Below are 22042 nucleotides of genomic sequence, written 5' to 3'. Positions count from 1 at the left end.
CCTCTGTGTAGCTATTAATATGATTGTCACACAAGAATATAGATCTAGGTGCATCTCAAGATTGTCTCTCTCTTAATTTTAGGACAAGTTTCGTCTTGGTAATTTCTAACCTAACCTCAAGTCAGTGAAAGCAATGATGGCACACAAGGAACTAGCTTGAAATGCTATGGTCCCCTAGCATTGCTGTCTAGCAGTGTATTTGCTCTTATTCGATATCGCAGTTAGAGCCAAGGTTGCCAAGACATTGTATGTGGTACCTCAGAAAGTAGGTATCCTCTCATTATCTGATGTGTGCAGGAAGTATGTGATCAAAGCAGAAGCTTGCTGAAATGAAATAGTCCTTCGCACTCTAAAACTTATAACTTACTGGTTTGAAGTCAAGGAGCAAAAGCCAACATCTTTGAAGCGTATAAGCTGCACTGAAGTTCATCTTCCCTTCTAGCAATACTGTATTCATTTTTGCTGTATCTGTTATACACAGCCTCAGTGACAGATGAAAAGCACCCCACGCTGAACCAAGGTAGAAAGGGTTGTATATTCCAAGGTAGGAATGGTAGACAAAAATGAGGTAATGGTGTCCCTCCCCAGTAACATCTAACAACAATCCCCAAGAAGGAATAAAAAGACAGGAAGTAAGCCTAGGAGACATGCCAGATCAGGACCTATGGGATGAGCTGGACAGAGCTGGACTAAGAACTCTTGGAGCAGAGACGCGCGTTTCTTGTTACACTTCCCTAATAAAGCAGTGCAACCCTTTGGCCAGGCCTGGGTGGTAGTTGAAGAGACCGGTTCAAATTTGAGTGAGGTGGTATGAGGGGGCTGGCTTAAGCCCCCACCCAGTAAACCGGGAAGATCTACCTTACTGGAAGTCCTAAAAGGACAACTTTCTCACTTGCAAGCAATTGTGTAACCAATATAACAGTTGATTCAAGGTAAATAAAACATAATTAAGGCTTACCTAAACTTCCCCTTCCGCTAAAATAACTCAATAGTTAAATACCCCAAATAACAAAATACCACAAAGTATCTAACAATACCCCAAACAATAAATAACATCCTCAAACAATCAAAAGCATTCCAAATAGAAAACTCAGCCCAACCAGCAATACCCCTGTACCCCCTCCCCCCCACCCCCAAGTCTTTTCGTGTCAGCTTCTATCTGAGAACTTCCCACTCCAGGATTTCTACCTTGCCCAGTCCATACAGGGTAGAGCTATGAATCCCTCCTGTGCCTCCTACCTCTCCAATGCCTGGCTGGAGATCCTTTCCTGCTGCCCCTCATGCTTCCCCACCACTGCACCAGGGTTGCTGCCACTGCTTCACTTTGGGGAACTTTGCTTTGGGTCTCAGCCACTGCCGCTTTAAGGAGTGCTGCCTTCTGTTTTCCACTGGAAATCCTGAGAGCACTGTTTGGATCACCACCACTCCTACCACTTTAAGGAGCACCACCTCAGTTCCCACCACCTGGGCTAGGGACAGAAATTACACATAAGTGATTAGAAACCAGTTCAATGCTGTAACACAACAGAAGTTCAGTGCACATAAACTGTTTTCAAAATGGATTAAACTGGTTTAAAATAAACTTGGATGGACATAGTATCAGGCTTAACTGATCTAGGTTAAACTGGTTTACTGAACTGCTGTCTCAGATCCCCTCCAGATTCAAGTTAACTCACAGTCCCCCAGCATCCCAGGATGTTTCTGCCATTTCCAGTGTTCTAAAGGATCAATATAATTTTTTCTTTACCTCATTTTTACCCTGTGCAAATTGCTGTAACCTGCTTAAGTGTATAGTTGGTCATGTGACCAGTGGTAGGGGTTCTGAAATTTTATCATCAGTCTCTATTATCCTGCAGCATGTGTGTGTAACACCACTTAAAATGATTAAGGTTGGCAGATGCCACTGGAAAGTAGTTCTTTGGACATTATTCAGTTGTACAAACCAGGGGGGTAATCAGGAGGAAAGAGGGTCAAAGAAATGTTTTATCCTGCGACAACCCCCCCCCCCCCCCCAACTCCCCAGCTTGGGCCTAAACTGTCTGCTCCAGCAGAGCAAAGAGGCATGCTTTAGCATCTCCGTTCCCACTGGCTTCTGGCCTGGGCTACCACAGGCATATGTGGCTGCATTTCCGTAATCAAAAGTGAATATCTGTTCACTTGCTTATCAGTTCAATCTACACAGCTTAGATTAACCTGCGAAGATGGAATCAATTCAGCTTCAGTGACTGTCTGCACTTAGCCCTGAGACACTGGTTCTTAAGCACTGTTTGGTGTTGAGCCACCACTGCTATTCAGGCAGCGCTGCCTGAGGTTGACTAGCCATTCAAGCTAGTTGCACTGTCACTTGAGATCACTATCGCCACTGCTGAAGGTGCCCTAAGATCTCAGCTCTGGCCTCACTAATGAGACCATTTCAGCTGCATCTTACTAGTGAGGATTTTACTGGTGTAAGTGAGAACGCCCTCAAAGTGAGGACTCTGCACTGGAGTCTCCCACGCTCTGTGGGCTCTCCCCCTTTTTTCCCTAACAGCCTTGGAAATTTCCAGTCCATGGTCAACTGTGTCCTGGAGCCTGTGCGTACTTTCCAAATAAAACAAATTGGGGAAGGAAGGCCGGTGACACAAAGATTTGGCCAGTGATGCAAAGATTTAGCTCCCTTTGGCCCCTTATATTTACTTTTTTAAGGCACAACTTAGTGGATGGACACAAACAGACCCTTAATCTCTTGAACCTACATATCTAATGAGGGTATGCAAATTGCAGAACATCTACCATTGGTCACATGACCAAATACACACTTAAGCAGGGTTACAGCAGTTAGCACAGGGCTATAACACATTGCTTTTAAGTGCGTTCCCTTCTACAACAGCTACTCAAAAATGGTATTCTTGGACAGGAGTATGTTAAGTACATAAAAATGGTTTAAAATATTAATGCCTTTACTTTATATATGTCCTCGTGTTAATAAAGTTATAAGGATCATCCTTCACAGTTAAGCTATTTTATCTATCTCAGGGTACAGATGCATGAACAAGTTAACTGCAAAGAAAGCTAAGGCAAGAATTTACCCTTGTTCATCACAGCTACTCCATGAATACTGGAGTAACTCAATGAAAGTGGGGTAAGCTACCTCCTGTGCTGTGGAACAAAAGTATGCACACAAGTAGTCACAAAAGAATGGCTGATGTGTTGCCAGTTCAGGTCCTACCTTCCCTTGCAACACCTTGTTCATGTACATATACCCTCAGATATAAGCAGTCTGTTTCTAAAATGACTCTGTGAATACTTTTCAAGGTCAATGAGATGGTTTCATGGTAGCAATGTGTACTTCCCTTGATCTCTGCTAATCCTTATAACCTTTACTTGTAGAAACTTTTTAAAAGCCATTTGGAATAGAACAAATTTCAGAGAAGCAAAGGTCAGATCTAGCAAAAGGGTTTGTGGTATTTGGATCTTGGCCCAGACAGTCATTCATATTTGCAAGACTACCTACCAAGAGGGTTGACAAATCCTATTGCCTAAAATATAGTTAGCCCTAGGAATTTGAAAGAACCCTCCATGCTATTCTTTCTCCTTCTTTAGAGCAAAAGCATTTTAATAAATGTATTTAAACATAAAGTTGCCTTTACAGGATAAAAAATAAAAGCAATGGATTATTTTCCTAGTAACTCTCCATTCTTTAACATTATAAAACATGCACAGACTGTAGCCTGGGACAGTGTTCTCAGGGGAAGGGGGAGGTCACATTATAAATGGTTGTATAACTATTTAGAAAGTTTTAACTGATCCTCCTCCTATTGCCATCATCAGCAAACTTTTGTTGACTTCTCTGGGAGAAGAACTGGGCCCATTAGCTGTGCATAGTAAATTGTTTTAAACTCCAGCTCTTAGCTGTTAATTTAAAATTCAATATGTCTTTCTGCTTCTCAAATTCTCATCCCTAATGAGGGAGCCTGCCAGACTAAACGAGGGTTGGAGAACATCAATGACACTCTAAAACAGTAGTGACAGCTGAGGAGTCTGAATGGACAGGTTGGTTCAGCTGGAAAAAAACAAAGAAAAAAGGAGACCCTAAAGAGAAAAAAATAACTTGATGTCTCTTTTTCCAAAGCTTGATATACCCGGCAGCTCACTTGTTTTTTTCTTTTTTCATAAAAAGAATAAAGCCGATCAGCCATCCATGAAAAACTATGGAATTATCGTTTGATTAACGGCTCATACTGTCATTAGGTGATGCCTAATTATGCATCAGTGTTTGCCTCATTATGCAGTGAAGCAACATCATGGCAGATTAGTTTGTGAATTGTGAAACAGAGTCCTTTTTTGATAGCTATTCCACACACTTTCTCTCCCTCCTCTCAGACAAAGCATTGAACCTTAACAACAGTTTAGCTCTGTAGCAATATCAACTCCCAAATACCCAACCTCCCAGGCAAACTCCTTGCTGCAAATGACCAAAGAGAGATTGCTTGAATTAATCTCAAGCAGCAGATCGCCTTTCTTTATCACAGTTACAGCAGACTTTCATCAGCTGTAGATTTCTAAAGACTTTAACCCATTATATTCTGTGCCTCTGATACTTTCACTGCGCTACACTTAACTTCTTTTCTTTTCAATAGAGAAAGGAATGATACCCTCTTGAGAAATCAGGACAGTGAAAAGTTCAACCAACCCAAAGTAGGTGAGAGGATACAGGACAATCTTTGCTGATTGGCTGTTCAGGCAGATAAATAGCAAATACAGGTCCAACTTGGTTAAAATGGAGGAATTAGGTCAAGACATCATAGGAAGGAGTGTATCCTCCCTGAATGGTCACACTGCACAAAACTAAACAAGAAAATGTCTTGATGTAGCAATATAAAAAGAGAAAAAAATCAGAATAGTAGTTTGCAGCAATCAAGAAAGTTAACGAAATTGCATGGCTGCAGGAATAAGAGAAAGATGCCCAATATGTCAGAACTTGTAACGATGCCTATCCAGCTTTGAAGTGTTGTTTTCAGATGAGGGTGCTATGCTGAAAAAAAAAAAATCATTTAATTAAGTAAGGAAGCTAAACATGATACTTAAGTTTATTATAGCTTAAAATATGTGTTTAGTTCTAGTTTAGACTAGTTGGAATAGAAAGGCTCCATCCATTAGGACAGTGGTTGGCAGCGCTTTTTGCTTGGCAGCCCAAAATAACCCAGCTCAGGTCTGAGATTCATAGATTCATAGACATTGAGGGCTGAAAGGGACCTCGCAAGATCATCGAGTCCAGCCCCCCTGCCATAGGCAGGAAGTCTGCTGGGGTCAAATAATCCCAGAAAGGTAAGCATCCAAATGCCATTTGAATGAGCCCGGAGTAGGTGCTTGTACCACCTCTGGGGAGACTGTTCCAGACCCTGGACACTCAGACCATAAAGAAGTTTTTCCTTATGTCTAGTCTAAACTGGCCTTCCAGAAATGTGTGTCTGTTAGACCTTGTTGTCCCATGGGGAGCCCTGGTGAACAACCATTCTCCCAGATCCTGGTGCACTCCCCCTATGTACTTATAGGCTGCCACCAACTCCCCTTTGAGCCTTCTCTTCTCCAGCCTGCAGAGTGCCATGACCCTCAGCCTCTCCTCATGAGGCTTGTTCTCTTGGCCTTTGATCATACGGGTGGCTCTCCTCTGGACTCTCTCAAGCTTATCCACATCCCTCCTGAAGTGGGGGGCCCAAAACCAGATGCAGTACTCCAGCTGCAGCCTCACTAAAGCTGGAGGTTAACATCCCTGGTTTTGCTTGCGATGCATTGGTGGATGCATGCCAGAGTTTGGTTTGGGATGTCACTAGAACGAGGCCCCTGCCACTGCTTCTTCTTGCTGTTGGACCACAGCACTGGCAAAGTTCCCAGCCGTAGGGTATGCAAAGCAACCTGCTTTCCAGCTGCCATGAGGGCAAAGCCCTCACTGCTGAATGTCACTGAAATCCCTTGGTTTTGGGCCAGGCTAATCTGAACTACTCATGAAGTATGCTATACGTGTGAGGGAAGGATAACTATACTAACCCAAACTAAAATGGGGACGACAGAATATGAACTGCATGACTTCTAAAGGTCAGTTAACCTGTGCTGTTACAGGAATATAAGGTTGCCCAAATTCTATAGTGGACTTTCTGTTCTGGACTTCTGAGGAGTGAAAAAAGAGTAAGCCTGGAGAAAATCCTCAAAATGGCCAGTACCTGGTATATAAGTTGATAGTATATTTTGAAAGAAGAACTAAAAATACGTTAAAGATGGTTTCAGGCAAAACACAGAAAATGTCAGCTTACTGAAAGGTATCAAAATCTACAAGACTTTTCACAGTGTCATAAATATGTAAAATTTCCCTTAGATGACACCTTATTGTCACGGATTGTTTACAGTTTTTAACAATTAAAGTTGTCATAATTCAGTTCAGTCATCAGTGTTACCTGGAAAACACAAGGGAAGCACTGTAAGCAATTTACTGCTATCAAGGAAAATCATGCTTTCCCTGTTTTAAGTAAAATAATCTTATTTGGTTGGCCATGTGACCTAAAAGAAACCTCAGCAATATGGAGACAAGTTATTGTATAAATATCTTTGTATGCAACCGACCTGTTAAGAAGAAAAAAAAAATGCAGCAAGGTTTGTACTGCGTAATAGTAAAATCCTATTGACAGGTTCGTACTGTATAATAATGTCCAGAGAATCATCTATAGGACAGTCCAAGTGGGTTGTTCCCCCCCAATCATGTATTTATCATATACTATGTACTGGGTCAGATCTTATCCCGAAGTTTTGCTTTTTGCCACGCTGCCAGCATAAGGAATCTTAAAGCCAATGCAGCCTGCCCCAGAAAGATTCCTAGTATAGGGGTATCCTCTAGCAGCACGGAGTCATTGTAATATGCCCTATTCACTGCCCTGTGGCCAGTATGGGAGGCATGGCCATGAGTAAAAGCTAATGGGCAGATTTTGCTTATGCCCTGCTGATCACCAGCTGGCATAATGGCCCTGGGGTCTATTAAGAGCCTCTACTAGGTTGTGCTATTTAAACAAAAGGACCAGCCAAACTCATAGTAAAAGCAGATTGGCAAAAGTGGTGTAACTGGTGCTGTACGAGCTGCTTTTGTGAATGGTAAAATGCTATGCTTGTAGGAGTATCAGTCCAAAACCTTAACATACAGAGGAGCAGGGTGGAAGTCCCTTCCCTTTGATGTCTGTTCAAACTCCATCTCCTGTTTTAGTCTGCCCTAAGCACTGCTTAGCTCTGTTCTTCTGCCCACCTTTTAATTAGGATAATTATTGTATATCTTAATTTCACAGAGAATTTTTGAAGATAATTATTCTTCACCTCATTTTCTAAATCGTTTTGTGGTGTTGCTATAAGCTCTTAAACAGCTTCCTCATTTGGGCTAGAGGTGGCTATATTTCAGACTATCATTTTTTTATGTGGTGAGCAAAATGATTCCTCTATGTATCAGTAGCTTGTAAAGCAATTTGAAATCTTCCAGATTCTTCTTCAAAAATATATTTATAAGCTATAACTCCTTTTTCAAACATAACTAATATAGCAATTAATAACAGGGAAGTACACACCAAAAAGTAGAGACAAGCTTTAAAAAAAAGCAAGTGGGGTGTGGGCCTTTCCCAGAAGTTCTCAAAGATTCCCTGAGAATGGACAGAAGCAGGTCTAGCATCATATACTAGAAATAATGTGCTGTAAAGTAATAGTGGCAAATAACAAGATAAATCCATTTTTTCTAAGTATTTCCTTTTGTAACTAGAGAAGATCGTTCCCTATCCTGTGTTATGAGGACATTCCTTGCTAACAATCATGCCCATCAATGAAACAAAAAGCACAGTGAACTGACCCAGACAGTACTTAGGAAGGTTTTTTCATTAGACAGGTGATAGATAAATTTTCAGTGAAAAAGAACTTATGTTCTTGCAACATTTTTAAAGGGTATAAAATACAGTGGATGTGTTGATTTCTGCAAGTATCTAATCATGGCTTATGAAACAGGATTTTAACTTTTATGTTATTTTGTAGAATTTCAAGCCAGAAGGGACCATTAGATTATCTTGTCTGAGCTCCTTTGTATCACAGTCCATTAAGTTTCATCTGGATACTCTATATCAAACCCAAAGACTTGGGTTTGATAGACTAAAGAAATTCAGGCCTCAGGAGACTATGGTGAAGGCACACAGCAGAAGAGACCAAGGTGTACAATGACCCCACAAAAACAGGGATTTTATTACAACTTGCATCTGAATTAGCAGAGGAAGTGTTACAGAAGGAGGTACAAAAAAACCCCAGTCTGAGCTGGGGGAAAATTTGTTCCTGACTCCAAATCTAATAATGACCCCTGAAAGGAATGGTCCCTCTACTATAAGCAATCTAGAGTGAAATATGTGAGTTATAACCCAATCAGTTCACCTCTTTGCTTCAAGCTCTGCACAACACACTTTGCTTCCTTCAGAGCTCCCATCCACTGCACTTCTCACTGTGTTTTTGGCCACACCCTGTTCCTGGCCCTTGACTCTTGATTCTTCAATTCCTGTCCTTAGTTTGTTGGGGTTCTGACTCCAGCATCTCCCTGGGCTTGTCTCCTGGCTTCTGGCATCTAGCTATCTACCCCAGGTCTGACATTCTGGCTAATAACCCTCACTATTGGTCTCATCCTAGTATCCCGGACCTGCCCAGCCAGTCATCAGGGTCCACAACTAGCCACCCATTAGACCATGCTACCCACACTAACCGTGAACAAAACAAGCTAGCCAGGCATCAAGAAGACATACCACCTCAGTTCAAATCCAGGCTGTACACTGTGACATCTCTAGCAGTGGTTAGCCTTCAACACACATGGCCATTTCTGCACTGGGAGGGGAGAAGGGGAGGGACAGGACGACTCCTTGACAGCTGAAGTGTAAGATTTCAAGAGCTACAAGTGTTATGAGAGTGTTGTGGGCAATTTATGCCATCCTGTTCTCCCCAAAGTCCACAAATGAGAGGCATGGACTAAGGCTTCATAGATTTCAAAGCCAAAAGTCACCATGACATACTCCACATACACAGGTACTTTCTCCTTGAAGCTGGATTTAAGCATCTCCTTTAAAAAGATTTAAAACTCCAAGCTAAGTTATCTCCAAACCATTTTCTTAATTTGTTCCAGTGCTTAACTGCTATCTAGGGAATTGCATCTTGTTTCAAGGTTGAATTTTTTCTAACTTCAGCTCCCAGCCCTGGAAACTTCTGCCTTTGTTCAGCAAAGTGCAACAGCTCTCTACCATCATATCCCTTTTGTAAGTATCTATAAAAGTGATCAAGTCACCTCTCAATCTTCTCTTCAGTAAGCTTTTGTTTTCCACAGTGTGCAGGTTGCTTTTCTACAATGGGAGCATAATCAATTACACAATGTATGCAAGCCCTACTGTATATACTGGACTCAGTCTTTAAGTACCTTGAGGGTCAGCCTTTGCAGAAAAAAAAGGTGTCTCCTTAAAGTATTTTGCTGTCTCCCTCATCCTGGGGTCGGCCAGTTGCTTAACACATTCTAGTGCATGGTAGATAGTAAGGGTGTGCGAAACAGACCCTGTTCAATTCAGATTCAGCCCAAATTGGGGACAGTGATTCAATTCGTTGATTCGGATCACTGTCTCCAATTCGATTTGGCCGAATCCGAATCCAAAGATTCGATGCTGAGTTGGAGAATCAGCATTTCAGCCATAGACACAGCTTTAAATGTGTTTTCTACATACCTCCAGGTACCAGGCACGATTCATGAATACCGCAATGGTGGCATGGATGGAGCATCCTACAGGAGTGCGGGGGGGGGGGCCCTGCATGCTTGGCAGTGAACCTGGAAGTGGACCAGAAGTAATTCCAATCCATTCTGGGTCCACCACTGAGCACGCTGGGGGCCACCCCCACCCCCTCCCCAGCTCAGTGAGCAGCCATGGTGGGGGGGGCCCTGGTGCCTCCAAGACCCAGGAGGCACCAGTCACCGAGCCGGAGGGGCACCTGGCAGACCCAGAAGTTGACCAAAAGTGCTTCTGGTTCACTTCTGGGTCTGCTGCCAAGCGCGCTGGGGACCCCCCCTCTCCCTACCACACTCCTGTGGGACACTCCATCAGCCCCACCATCTCTGCATTCACAAGATGCCTGGTACCTCGAGGTATGTAGAAAGAACATTTAAAGCTGTGTCTATGTCCGAATCGTCAAATCTTTCCGAATCTCTCTAAATCGATTCTGAGTGTTCTGATTCAATTCGGAGAGATTAAAGGGTCTCCTGATTCAATTCAGATTCAGAGATTCCACCACTGAATCGGGCTGAATCTCCACCGAATCGAATTGCTGACCAAAGTGTCATGTAGCCCAAGTAGATGGGCCGTAAGACTACTTGAATTTACAGCAACTACATCCACTTGGATTATACTTTTGGCCCAAAATCACCAGTGCACCATGCACTTGTTCATATCCCCTCCAGCTCCACCCTTGCCTTATAGCTAGGGACCTACCGAATTCACAGCGGAAGTGGGCTTTGCAGTGGCTCCTTTAATCTTGCAAGTTCCCCTACAGGCCCCCCCTACTGACTCCTCTGCAGGCTCCTCTGCTCACTTCTGATCGAAAGGGAGGCAAAAAACATAGTTTTAAATATGGTGTTGTTTTTGCCTCCTGGCTGGTGATCAGCAACAAACAGCAGGGCCACCAGGGCCTCTCAGCCAATCAGCTCTGGAGGGTTCATGGGGGAACCTGCAACATTAAAGGAGCTGCTGCACAGCACACTTCTGTCGTGAGTTCAGTAGGTCCCTACTCATAGCTCTTCTATGTAGGGAAGGAGCTACTAGCGTGTGGTGAAAGACGTTAACACAAGCTTTGTGCCACTGTAGAATTACCTGCCTGTACATTCATTTTACACATCCAGAGGATGCCAAATCAGTTCAAATTATATTCTTCCAAGTAAAATAAAATCAAAATAGAAGCAGTTTTGATTAAATGCAATTCATCAAAACATTAAGTAATCAATACTCTGTAACTGTCATCTGAGCAGCTGAAGAACACAGCTGATGTATCAGGCAAATAGTACTAGGGCAGGAAGTGTGGTAGTACTGCTTTAGGCAGGAGTTTGGAGCATGAAGTCAGGTAGATGACAGTGAGCAACCACCTGTGAGGCAAGCTAAGGCAGATACAGACAAGCTAAAGCATCTACATAGGCTTTAGCTGCCCCTTCCATATCTTTTTCCTTCCTTTACTTTTTCTGGCATTGTCCTGTGTATTGGAGCTATACCAGTCCTAAAGACTAGGAAAGAACATTCTCCATCTAGGTCTCATTAGCTGTGGTCTCTTATCTTAAACCCCTTTCTGGGCACCCTTGGAAAGGGATCTTGGTGTGAAGCAGGTTGCATAAACATAGCAAATCAGTTGACAGGAGCCCCTGTACAAAACATACCCATTTTAGCCATCCACCCAAAAGGAAAGATTACATTTTTTTTTAAATGCAAAGGAGGAATCATCAATTCAAAGTTTACTTTTTGGGTATTGAATGAAGTAATTTGGTATTCTGCTTGAGCAGACCTTTAATTATTAGGACAAAGCAATTGTCTTAATGCTGTTCTTTCGGGGGGGTGGGGGGGAGGGGAAACCTCCTTCAGGCTTTAAATGAAGATAAAGAAGGCCACACAAAGGAATTGCAATGGAAAATTTGTTTATAGACTATCAGTAGAAGAGACATAATGCTGCCCTTTATCATCACTTGTCATACCAGTGACAGCCTATAAAACTCCTGCTCCTGCATGACTCTTTATTTGTCACCTTCTGTGCCAACTCTTGCCCTGGCAGATGCCTGGCATGTATCAGACACATGATTTATTACCTCATTTAATCAGCACTGTGAAGGAAAGAATGATATATTTTCTTTTTACATTACAAATTAGGCATCTTCTTCCTATTTTTAGTGACAGGAGCACTGACTTTTTTACATCTGAGGTACACCATTTATTGCTCACTGAAGAATTTAAATACTGACTCTCTCTCATGCCTGCCTCTGAAAGTAAAATTTATGTAATATCACAGCATATAAATGAAGCCATCCTACCTCAATGTTTTATTGTCATGGCAAGCTTGCCTGAACCGATTCCACTGGTAATAAATGGCCTGAATGTGTTGTCTCCTGGAGATTTAAAGGCCATTTCATTTCATTTTGCTTTCTGTTTTGCACATCACATTATAATTTCTTTAGAGAATTTCTTCAGAAGTCATAGTTTTGCATAGGCATTGAAGGATGTGTGTTTGTTTGAACAGTAAGCTTACTGGCTTCTCAGCGTGTGTGTGTGTGTGTGTGTGTGTGTGATGCAAAGGTTTTCTGAGGAGGTAATATCAACAGCAACTGAGAAACCTGTGGGCACTCAGATAAAATTAAACTGAAATGGGTATAGTAAAAACCAGATTTTTCCCCCTACTCTTTTCCATGTAGTGAAACTCAAGGAGTTCTCTGTGATAGGGGTGTTTATTTTGACATTATGGGTGAAAAGTAATTTTAAAAAAACAAAACTGATAGATATTAGTGATGGAAAACACCAATGAATCTGGCAGCTCGGGAATAGTACCTTATGACTAAGGAATAGCAAATATAGTGCATATATTAATGAAAACTGAGAAAATGTAATCTGGTTCTGGATTGGATTTCCTTCTCCTGAATTTTTTGTATGCTTACAATATGAGTTGTACTGTACTATATAGCTTATGGCTTCAGGGCTTCTGGTAGCTGGTTCTTCCTGCCCTAACCAAATTCAAGATGCTGCTCTCAGTACATTACTTCATGGCTTGACATCTGTTTTTCTGTGTGGTTGGGTTTTGGGAGAGTTTGGTCCATGCCTTTTTCTGAGGCACTGAATATTGACCATCGCTATAGATGGGGGTTTGGGCAAGGTTCTCCTATCCGTACTGAAAAACTGCTGAAAAACTGCTTGAATACTGGTTGGTGGGTCCTATTCACACATTCCTGATTAAACTAATCGCCAGACTTCAGGCAGGAAGGAGATTTTCTTTCTTCTGATTGGGAAAGACTGCTGTGTTTTTCCCCCTTCCTCTCTAGCATGGGGTATCGTTTAATTTTAGGATGTTCTGGGCATACTTTACCTAAAAAATTCCTTACTCTTTCAGGACCCCAAGGTATAGCTGAACCCTTGGTCTCTCATGCTCTCTACATTTTAGCTTTCTGAGGCTTTTCGAATTTGTACTGAAGAGCTATAAAATATTCTCAAATGCTTGTCCTATGTATTTATAAAGCATGAGGATCATAGTTTTGCATTTCTTCTGACCTTTTCAGAGCAACCCATACTTTTATGACTGCTAGACTGTAATGTGTTTTATGTAGGGTCTACCCTTGTAATCAACTAAACTCTGTGACTTTCATGAAAATAGATACAGGGCTTCTCCAGGACTTTCAATCACAGGGGTGCCAATTTATTGAGAGCCACACTGCTCCTATGATTATTTTTACTATTTGTGTAACCTTAGAATATACAGGGACATTTGATTAGAGGTCATCTGCTGTCCTTTGTCTTACTATGGCATCAGGATGGCAGGATTGGAGCTCCTGAGCATCCCAAGACATACCATAAGTTTCAAAAGGAAATGCAGAGTAGAAGCATTTTTATACTGATTTGAGAACCATTGTTATCTGTAACTCTGGAGATGTCTGTCTTCACCTTCAAAACCATTTTATAACCATTGGCAATGCATAGGGGGTGCACACGGGCACACATGAACACCCTGTGATCAGCTGTGCAGCCCCTGGAAGTACCAGCCGCGAACCAGAAACGTACTTCCAGTTCTCCACTGGCTTGGTGATCGGCTGTGAGGGACCCCGTCCCCCGCCTCCCCCCCCCCCGTCAGCGATCTGGTGTGCCCCCAGGCTCAGGAGGCACCAGTCGCCCATTTTTATAACTGACTGCTGAAATTGTTTCCTACTTCTGCTACTTTTGTAGTTAAGTGAGATAGAAAAATTCTCTCAAACAATATTCTGATTTCTCTTCTTTTCAAAATCTCAAAATTAAACACACAGTAGCTATAATTATTAATTCTCTAAACTAATGTAGTCACTGTACCAGCAAGTAACAAGCTCCCATAGCTGCAAGTCCTGTAGCTGACGAGACTTGCAGCCGTGGCAGTGCACCGTGGCTGCCAGGACCCAGAGTTCCCAGCTGTAGGGCACTATTGGGAGGGAGAGTCCTGGGTGCCATGAGCACTGGTGGGGCTGAGAGTCCCCTCCGTTGTGGGACCCCAGGCCTGGCTGCCCATGGTGCATCCCAGCATCTGGGAGCCCCAGCAGCTGAGGGGGATCCCAACCACAGGGGCAGACCCTGCTACATGTGCAAATTCAAGATGGATAGAAACCATCTATAAAAATTATTTCACATTTTCCAGAAATAACTTTATAGCTGGTTGGGCCTTGTTAAGGCACAATAGTTAATTTGCACATGTAGGTGGTCTAAATTACTTGCACAATTAGCCCAGTAATTGCATGATACAAGTAACTTGTAGAGAAGGCCTTATGGTCAGAAACAAGACAAAGCCAATCCAAAGCCCAGAGTGACCAATGGCAACAAACAGCAAAAAATCTCAAAGGAATCTGCATCACATAGAGACTATCATAACCTTACAAACTCAGTTTCAGTGAGAATTAGTGTGCAGCTAAGAGCTTCAATAAATACAGCATGTCATCAGCTGCTATGTGTTTCTGCCCTCTTTTCCCTGCCAAATAAAGTTATTGCATTTATTCAGAGTAATAATGAACTTGACAAGGCAAGGTGTTTCATCAAAGGCAATGGATTATTTTTCCTCTTGTAGATGTATTAAGGGGGAGGCAAAACTGTGGGTAATTTCATTCCTATTGTTTTTTTTTAATTAGAAGAAAAAAAATGTTCCCAAATGTGCTGTTTTGTGATGCAAACACAGTCAGGCTATACAGACAGAAGAGTTTGGAATCTATCAACGGCTGTACATCTGCAGCTTAATTTTATTAGCAAGCCAGCCTTCCGTTTGCGTCAAGCTGGCAGCCAACTATTGAGATAGCCTGCAAGTTTATTTCACCTCCCAACCTCAGAAACAACTTAGTCCTGCCAATTAAACAGTTCATTTTTAAAAACTGTTTTCTGTGCATCTTCATGTATAATTAATAGAAACAAGAAACCCACTTGAGAAGGACAGCATTTCTAAAACCATATGACAAGAGTGTTCATCTGGCCTTGGGCTTCAAGAACCAGAGGGCAGATGAGCATCCTGCAGTTGTTTTGGCCATGATTATATCGTGGATGGCAGCTTGCCAGTAGCAACTGTGCAATAAAAGGTCTAGAATGTCAGTGGCTTCCTCTGTGTGTTAAAACAAAGAACAGTTGTAGTTTATGAACCATCTCAGAAAGGGTTCATGGGAGATAATGAAGGACTTGAAACTATAAAGAATGAAAGGGCACCGAGGGCCTACAGTGACACATGTTGTTCACCTGTTTACCAGCAGATCCATTATTTTAGCCCTTCATAGTTAATAGCCCCATTTCTTTTCCCCTCCTTTCCAGAACACTTGAAAGAGAAGTTGGAGGAATACATGGCTCGTTTTGCCAAAGTAAGGATTGTGCGCACCAAGAAACGAGAAGGGCTCATTCGTACCAGGCTGCTAGGAGCCTCAATGGCTAAAGGAGAAGTCTTGACATTCCTGGATTCCCATTGTGAAGTCAACGTGAATTGGCTGCCTCCCTTGCTTAGTAAGTGTTTGTATATTAATTCACCATTATAGTCAGAACACATAGTAGAAGTGCCAAGAATCACACTTGTGTCCCACAATAAGATCACTTCACTACACCAGACAGCTGGACTTATTCTGCAGCTGGTGTGTGGCAACTCATATCCTCAGCACAAAGTAAGATTTGCAAACCCTGGCCTATACTACTGAATTTCTCTGGAATAATTTGGCTGAAAATATATGCTGATTATGCAGTAATCAAAAAGAGGAAAGAGTCCATGCTGCTTAATTTTGCAGTCATCTGTGAAATAAAGAACTAGTAACATTTCTGAAGTATAATTCAGATCTATATGAGTTTTTTAATTTGTTAATAACAAATATCAGCATTCAGTATCAAGTTAGATATGTGCTATAAACCTAAAAGCATTAAGGAATTTTTGAAATGCAGGTATTGTACTTCTTCCTCCCCTTACACATTCCACTAAATCAGCATTTGTTGTAAATGTATCCCAGACCTTGGACTTAAAGCCAATAACAACTGCATTCACAATAGGAAGCTGAGAGAGAATGATTTGCTATCGACTGCTTTGCTGGATTCCAGCTAGAACCAGCAAAGCTCCATTAGTCAAAGAAATGGAAAGAATCAATTGTAGGTAGTCTAGGATTAAAGTCAGGAAACAAGGCCCTCTCCCCTGTATACCCAACTACTCACACAACTCTAACAAAGTTCAGTGCTTCCCTCTTTTCTGTAATAAAGACAAAAAAAAATTCTGCTTAAAATTTAAATCCTACATAAGTTTGCAGCAATTTAGAGTTTCATCAATGAGCAGCCATTTCCTGAAGTTTGCTGCTGGGACTGATTTGACAGCATAATACACTCATTAAACATATGCAGGCAGCAAAGTACTGTTCCTGAAGTATGCCACATAACCCAGAAAGATAATAAGTACTGTCCCTTAATATCCCTCTCAGATCAATACCAGTGTAATCTATAAAATTTAAACCCATCTCCCTTCAGACTAGGGGACTAAATTACCTATCCAATCTCTCCCTGAGTTATCACTTTTTTCTAATCACAACATCATCATTTTTCTCGATAGCATCACTGCCTTCATGTAAAATCCTAATTGCCAACAATGTAAAGGATGTTTGACTTTGACTAACATAAACATGACTTCTACAAGCTGCTGTGGCATGCAGCTGCTGAAACTTCTGGCCATGCTCAGTTTATCAAGCTCGGAGAGAAGTCTCTTGCCTTGCCTGACGTTGCAGTTTGTGGGTTAACTGGATGTCATAACTAGTGCTAATAACTTCAGATGAGGCCAGGCAGAGCTGCAAGCAGCTAATTAGCCTGCAGAAGAGCCCTACAGACACAGCTACCATGCTTCCAGCCTAGGTGGCAGTCTGCCCAGAGAAGCACAGCCCAGAGGGTAGTCTGGCTGAGCATGCTTAGTTTACCAGGTAGGCATAGCCACCACAACCAAGGATCGGCTGGCTCTACACCCATTAAACCAGGCAGTTAAGGCAGAAAATAAAAAGGAGCAAAGCAAGTACAGGGGTAAAATGACCAAAACAAAATTGCTTTTAGGGTACCCTGCCTACGGCCTTTCTAAAAAGGAAGAATGAACTATTTCAGGACCAAGTAAATTGCAAAAAAACACTTAATAATTTTGTTTAATGAGAGCACCGTTAAAATCCAATTCTCTTAATGATGGGTCTTTTTGAAGTTTTTTACCACAGAATCTACCTGACAGTTCTTTCAATATTGAGTAAATATACTGTATTTACTCCAATATAAGATGAGGCTTTCCCCCCTACCCTAGGCTGCAGGCAGGAAAAAGCTCCTCATCTTATATGTGTATACAAGAAAACCTCATTAAATATACTGTCTATCATTAAACTGATGCCAAAACCAGTATGTGCTCCGTAATGGAAATAAACTATGAAGCTGATTAAATGCAGCCAACAATGAACATGACTATAAAACACATGGCCTGTACTGATGGGAATGTGTGTGTGTGTGTGTGTGTGTGTGTGTGTGTGTGTGTGTGTCCCTTAAAAACCCAGAAGTGTTCCCTCTGTAAGGAACTGGTACTGGGCCTGTAGGTACTGCAATACCAGGTTGGCACCAGGAGGGCCAGAGCCAACTCTGACACTCTCCCCTTGGTGCTAAAAAGATGGAAATGCTGTTGGGAATCTACCACAAGGATAATTTAGTACAGCTCATCTGAATAAGATATATGGTAGTGCCCATTTTACTCAGTCCCCATGAGTGTCAACTCTTTCTCAGGTCATGGTGAGCCACTACACTGAATGCATTTTAATTTCTGTTTCACTCCTATTGCTGAGCTGTGCCTTTCTTTCCCATTTCCAGTGATTCCTGTTTCTTCAGCCTTAAATGTCTGGCAAACATCACCAAATGGGGGTCCAAACAGTTCACTTAAAAATCCCTCTCTTTCCCCCTCTCTAGTGTGCCTCACCCCTCTCCATGAGGAGGAGCTGGACCAAGCTGCCCCGCACCTCATCTACATATACATTTTGGGGGATCCTAGGATTTATGACAAGAACATCCAGTTTGTCATGAGTGGGCAACTAATAAGCACATGAATCCTTTTTGGGAGGTATCTAGAGTACACGCACATATTGAGCAGTGCTGAGCCTGTGGTGTCACCATGGCTTGAAATGCTGTTAACTCTACTGGGGCCCAGCTCAATGAACTATATACTAAATCATGAGCCTTTTAGCTTTGGACTAATATCATGCATAGTTTCTACTATATGCAAGTAGATACAAAAGTGCTGCTTGAAAGTGTGTTTATGGAGTACCTGTGCTAAAACTTGCAGCAATTTCAAGAAAGGTAAAATTCATCAAATTGGGATGAACTAAATTAGTGTGGGTATGTTTATTTTAAAGTCAGTGTTTTCAAATTTGCCTCTCACTTCCTAGTGCTCAGGGAGAACACGGTCTGACAATAAGGAATGGGGAATGGGCTCTGAGAGAGAGAGGGTCACCTGACTGCGCCCTCCACCCCCGATATATTTTCCCTCCTGTAGCAGTGAGAGGGGGGACAAATTCAAGGCAGACCTCCAATTGTTATATTCTATACCTGGAAAATTATAACAAATTTATAAATTTTCCATATATGGACTCTAATTACTGGGGGGTCATCTTATATTCAGGGCCATTTTATATTTGAGTAAATACGGTACTGCTGCTTTCTTGCTGCATCTCTGTAGGTTTCCTTCATTATCTGTGACTGGATTTGGGCACATGTTGGAAAGCCTTCACACTGAGAAACGCTTGACAGTGTCCTAGAGTGGAAATTTTCTAAATTTATTGGCCTACCCCATCTTTCTAAATAGGTCCTCTGGGTGAGTCCTCACCTATACTGGGACTGTGGTCAGAATAATCAGGGGAAGAAGTTTAGAGCATTTGCACCTTAGATCTTTCTTATGAAAGAAATTTACACCAATTGAACTTTTAGATTGTTGGTTTCATTGGTGCAAACCTCAACATGAACATTCTTATTTCATGTTAAGATGTGTTTGTTTTAGGTTAGTTTATATTTGATTTCTAACTGACTTAAAGCTAAAATAAGAATATCCACACACAGTTTGGCACTGGGTTAATCAGTCCTTTTTTAAATCAAATTTTCAGGTGGACAAATGCAACTTTGTCAAAGAGAAAAGGAGTTAGCTCCCACTAGAGCCATGCCATAGCTCCCTGATACATTGTGGTTATTGGAGCATACCCTTTTAGTTTATTTTTACAAATACACAATTAAAAAAGCCAAACAGATTTTCTTGCAAGTTTTTCAAAGATATGGCCGATGAGCAGAAACCATGCATAGAATTTTTTGTGCCAAAAGGTATTTTTTACAAAAGTTATGAACAAAGAATAGGAGAAAGAGACTTATGCAGGATTTCAGCCTTAGCTCAGCAGCCACTCAGGTACCTGTTACATTACGTGTGTGCCAATGTGTAGAAATGCTGGTATTCTAAGCTTATTGGCTGATAGTTGAGTCATTTGAAGGAAGGCGGAGTGCTTATTTGCTGTCTTTACATGTGTGCACATAACACAGAGAAATGACATTTTCCCTTCTGAGGCCATACTGCACTGTCACAGCTCCCTGGGGAAGAAGCAGGTTCCACAGTAGAGTGCAGCATAGACATGGAAGTGTTTTCTTATACTTAAAAAACTTGCTGGCTTCAAGCAGGGGATTATGAGTGTGTGTGGCACCCTGTACAGTGCTCTCCCTGCCTATCCGGGTCACTTCCTTACTCTCAGAGTCCTGCAGGCCCTTTGAAGACGGAGGCTTCTTACAGATACAGAAAGGGATGTAAGCTACTCATCCACCTCAAACCTGGTCCTTCAAAAGCTGAACCATAGCTGACAGAAGGATCAGGATCAAACTGCCATAATCCCACAACTGTTGACAGGACTACATTGAAAAGAGAGTACATTAAAAGTAGCATTATACTGATAATTAAATATGGCCTTAGATACTGCATTAGTGAATTCAGTTAAAATTTGGCAAAAATGACAAAGCCTCAAAGTGACACAACAACTTCATTGCAGCTGTCTGGGTGAGGCTTCTGCAGTTTGATGAGAGAATTATCTTGTTTTTTATTTATTTTAGCATTAAAATCTCTAGTTTTAAAGCTCCTCATCCCAAACTTTAAGACATAAATATTTCTCGCTACTGGTCAGCTCAACTCCCATTTTTAGATAGGGTAAGTCACTGAATACAAATAAGAAAGCTGCAGCTGTTTCTGTGAAGTAAAAGAAATGTTTTTTGAAATTTAGCCATTCAAAAGTAAGATATGCTAATATCCATGATGGTAATAATCCATTAAACTTTCTCTGTCCATCTAGATTGTTATTCCACTCTCGTGACTGTTGTATATGAGTGTCTTATCAAGCAGATATTTGAAAACTGTCCCTTTAGAAATATAGAGAGAGGATCCCTCAATGTGTTATTTTTAAAGAAGTGCCATTATTTCCAAATATAGCAGCATCTCTTGGCATTCTGGGATTTTACTTTATAATGGTGACCAAAATTAGGTATTTTTTGTTTCTGTCCTTTCATGCTTTTCTTAACCAAGATGGGCTCCTAAAGGTACATTGCAAGAGTGAGTTCACCAACAGCAAATCTCGGAGCTGCCCCTTTCCCAAGCCTTAAATTCAGCAGGGCAGCATGATGAGTCAGACTGACATTTCTGATGAAAAAAGATAAAGCAAAAAGATGTATCTGCTTTAAAAACAAGAGACGGTGAAAATAATGTTTTAGCTCCTTCTCAGAGAAAGGAGTAATAAAGGTGACAAGCCCTCTTGTTGCTGTTTCCCATTTGAAATAATTGGCAGCATTTGACCTCCAAGCTGGTTGGTGTGCCTTAAAGTGCTGCAGGAGCAGAGGCTGTATTATCACTAAGTCCAATATTGATATTTTGGAACACTAATAAATGGACATTTCCTTCCCAAGACCTTGCAGTACACACCTCACACTAAACAAGTATTTTTATATTTTGCTTGCTGCCTTGTTCCTAAGGTGACAGACTGGGGACAGCCCAGAGTTGCAAAGTGACAGAGATATAGATGACTGGACTCCCGCAGGTCTCATTGGGATGTAACTCTCTTTAAAGAACTGTAATTGCATCTAATCAATGCCCAAATGCATTAAATCCACTTTGGATAAAGGGTTGATGCAGATTTGAAAAGTGAAATTATTTGGGGGCCACCGGGAACTAAGCAGGCAATCTTTGAACTTCAAGAAGCCTGTGGGATTTGCTTTGCAGTAATATGATAGATGGCTTGACTAGATATGCCATTTCCTATTTTCTACTTTCATTTTTCAGACCAGATTGCACTAAACCACAAAACTATTGTGTGTCCCATGATCGATGTCATTGACCACAATCACTTTGGCTACGAGGCGCAGGCGGGGGATGCCATGCGAGGAGCCTTCGACTGGGAAATGTACTACAAAAGAATACCGATTCCTCCAGAGCTCCAGAGAGCTGATCCTAGCGACCCTTTTGAGTAAGTAGCTGTAAAGGGGAAGGGTTGGAACAAGAGGTAGAGAGCACGAACAAGATAACTGTAAAAAATAGAAAAACCCATGCTCAGGACTTTCTAGACTAATTAACACTAATTAAATGGTAATAGGAGCAAACTGCAAAACAGTGAAAAAGTTCAAGGTGGCAGTTGAGGGAATATCTCAAGTTCTGCTTCAATAAACAGAATAGCCCTGTCTCTCACATAGTATGTGTTGTAGGCAAACATAAGAAAGATGCTCATACTTATAGTTAACAGGAAAGA

At 41.7% G+C, this 22042-nt stretch overlaps 1 protein-coding gene across 2 annotated transcripts in view; it reads left to right on the top strand.

Annotated features, from left to right (window-relative positions):
* GALNTL6 (polypeptide N-acetylgalactosaminyltransferase like 6) overlaps nucleotides 1-22042 on the top strand; it is a 1039950-nt gene that overhangs the window by 852808 nt on the left and 165100 nt on the right. For both annotated transcript variants that reach the window (XM_014611634.3, XM_059721883.1), the window contains 2 exons: nucleotides 15561-15746; nucleotides 21580-21763. In XM_014611634.3, coding sequence (XP_014467120.1) covers nucleotides 15561-15746; nucleotides 21580-21763 — 370 coding nt within the window. The remainder of the gene's footprint in view (nucleotides 1-15560; nucleotides 15747-21579; nucleotides 21764-22042) is intronic.

The sequence above is a fragment of the Alligator mississippiensis genome, chromosome 2, assembly GCF_030867095.1.
Source record: "Alligator mississippiensis isolate rAllMis1 chromosome 2, rAllMis1, whole genome shotgun sequence".
NCBI classification, from domain to species: domain Eukaryota; kingdom Metazoa; phylum Chordata; order Crocodylia; family Alligatoridae; genus Alligator; species Alligator mississippiensis.
The sequence above is the reverse complement of the archived record's forward strand: the minus strand, read 5'-3'. Positions and strand labels throughout refer to the sequence as shown.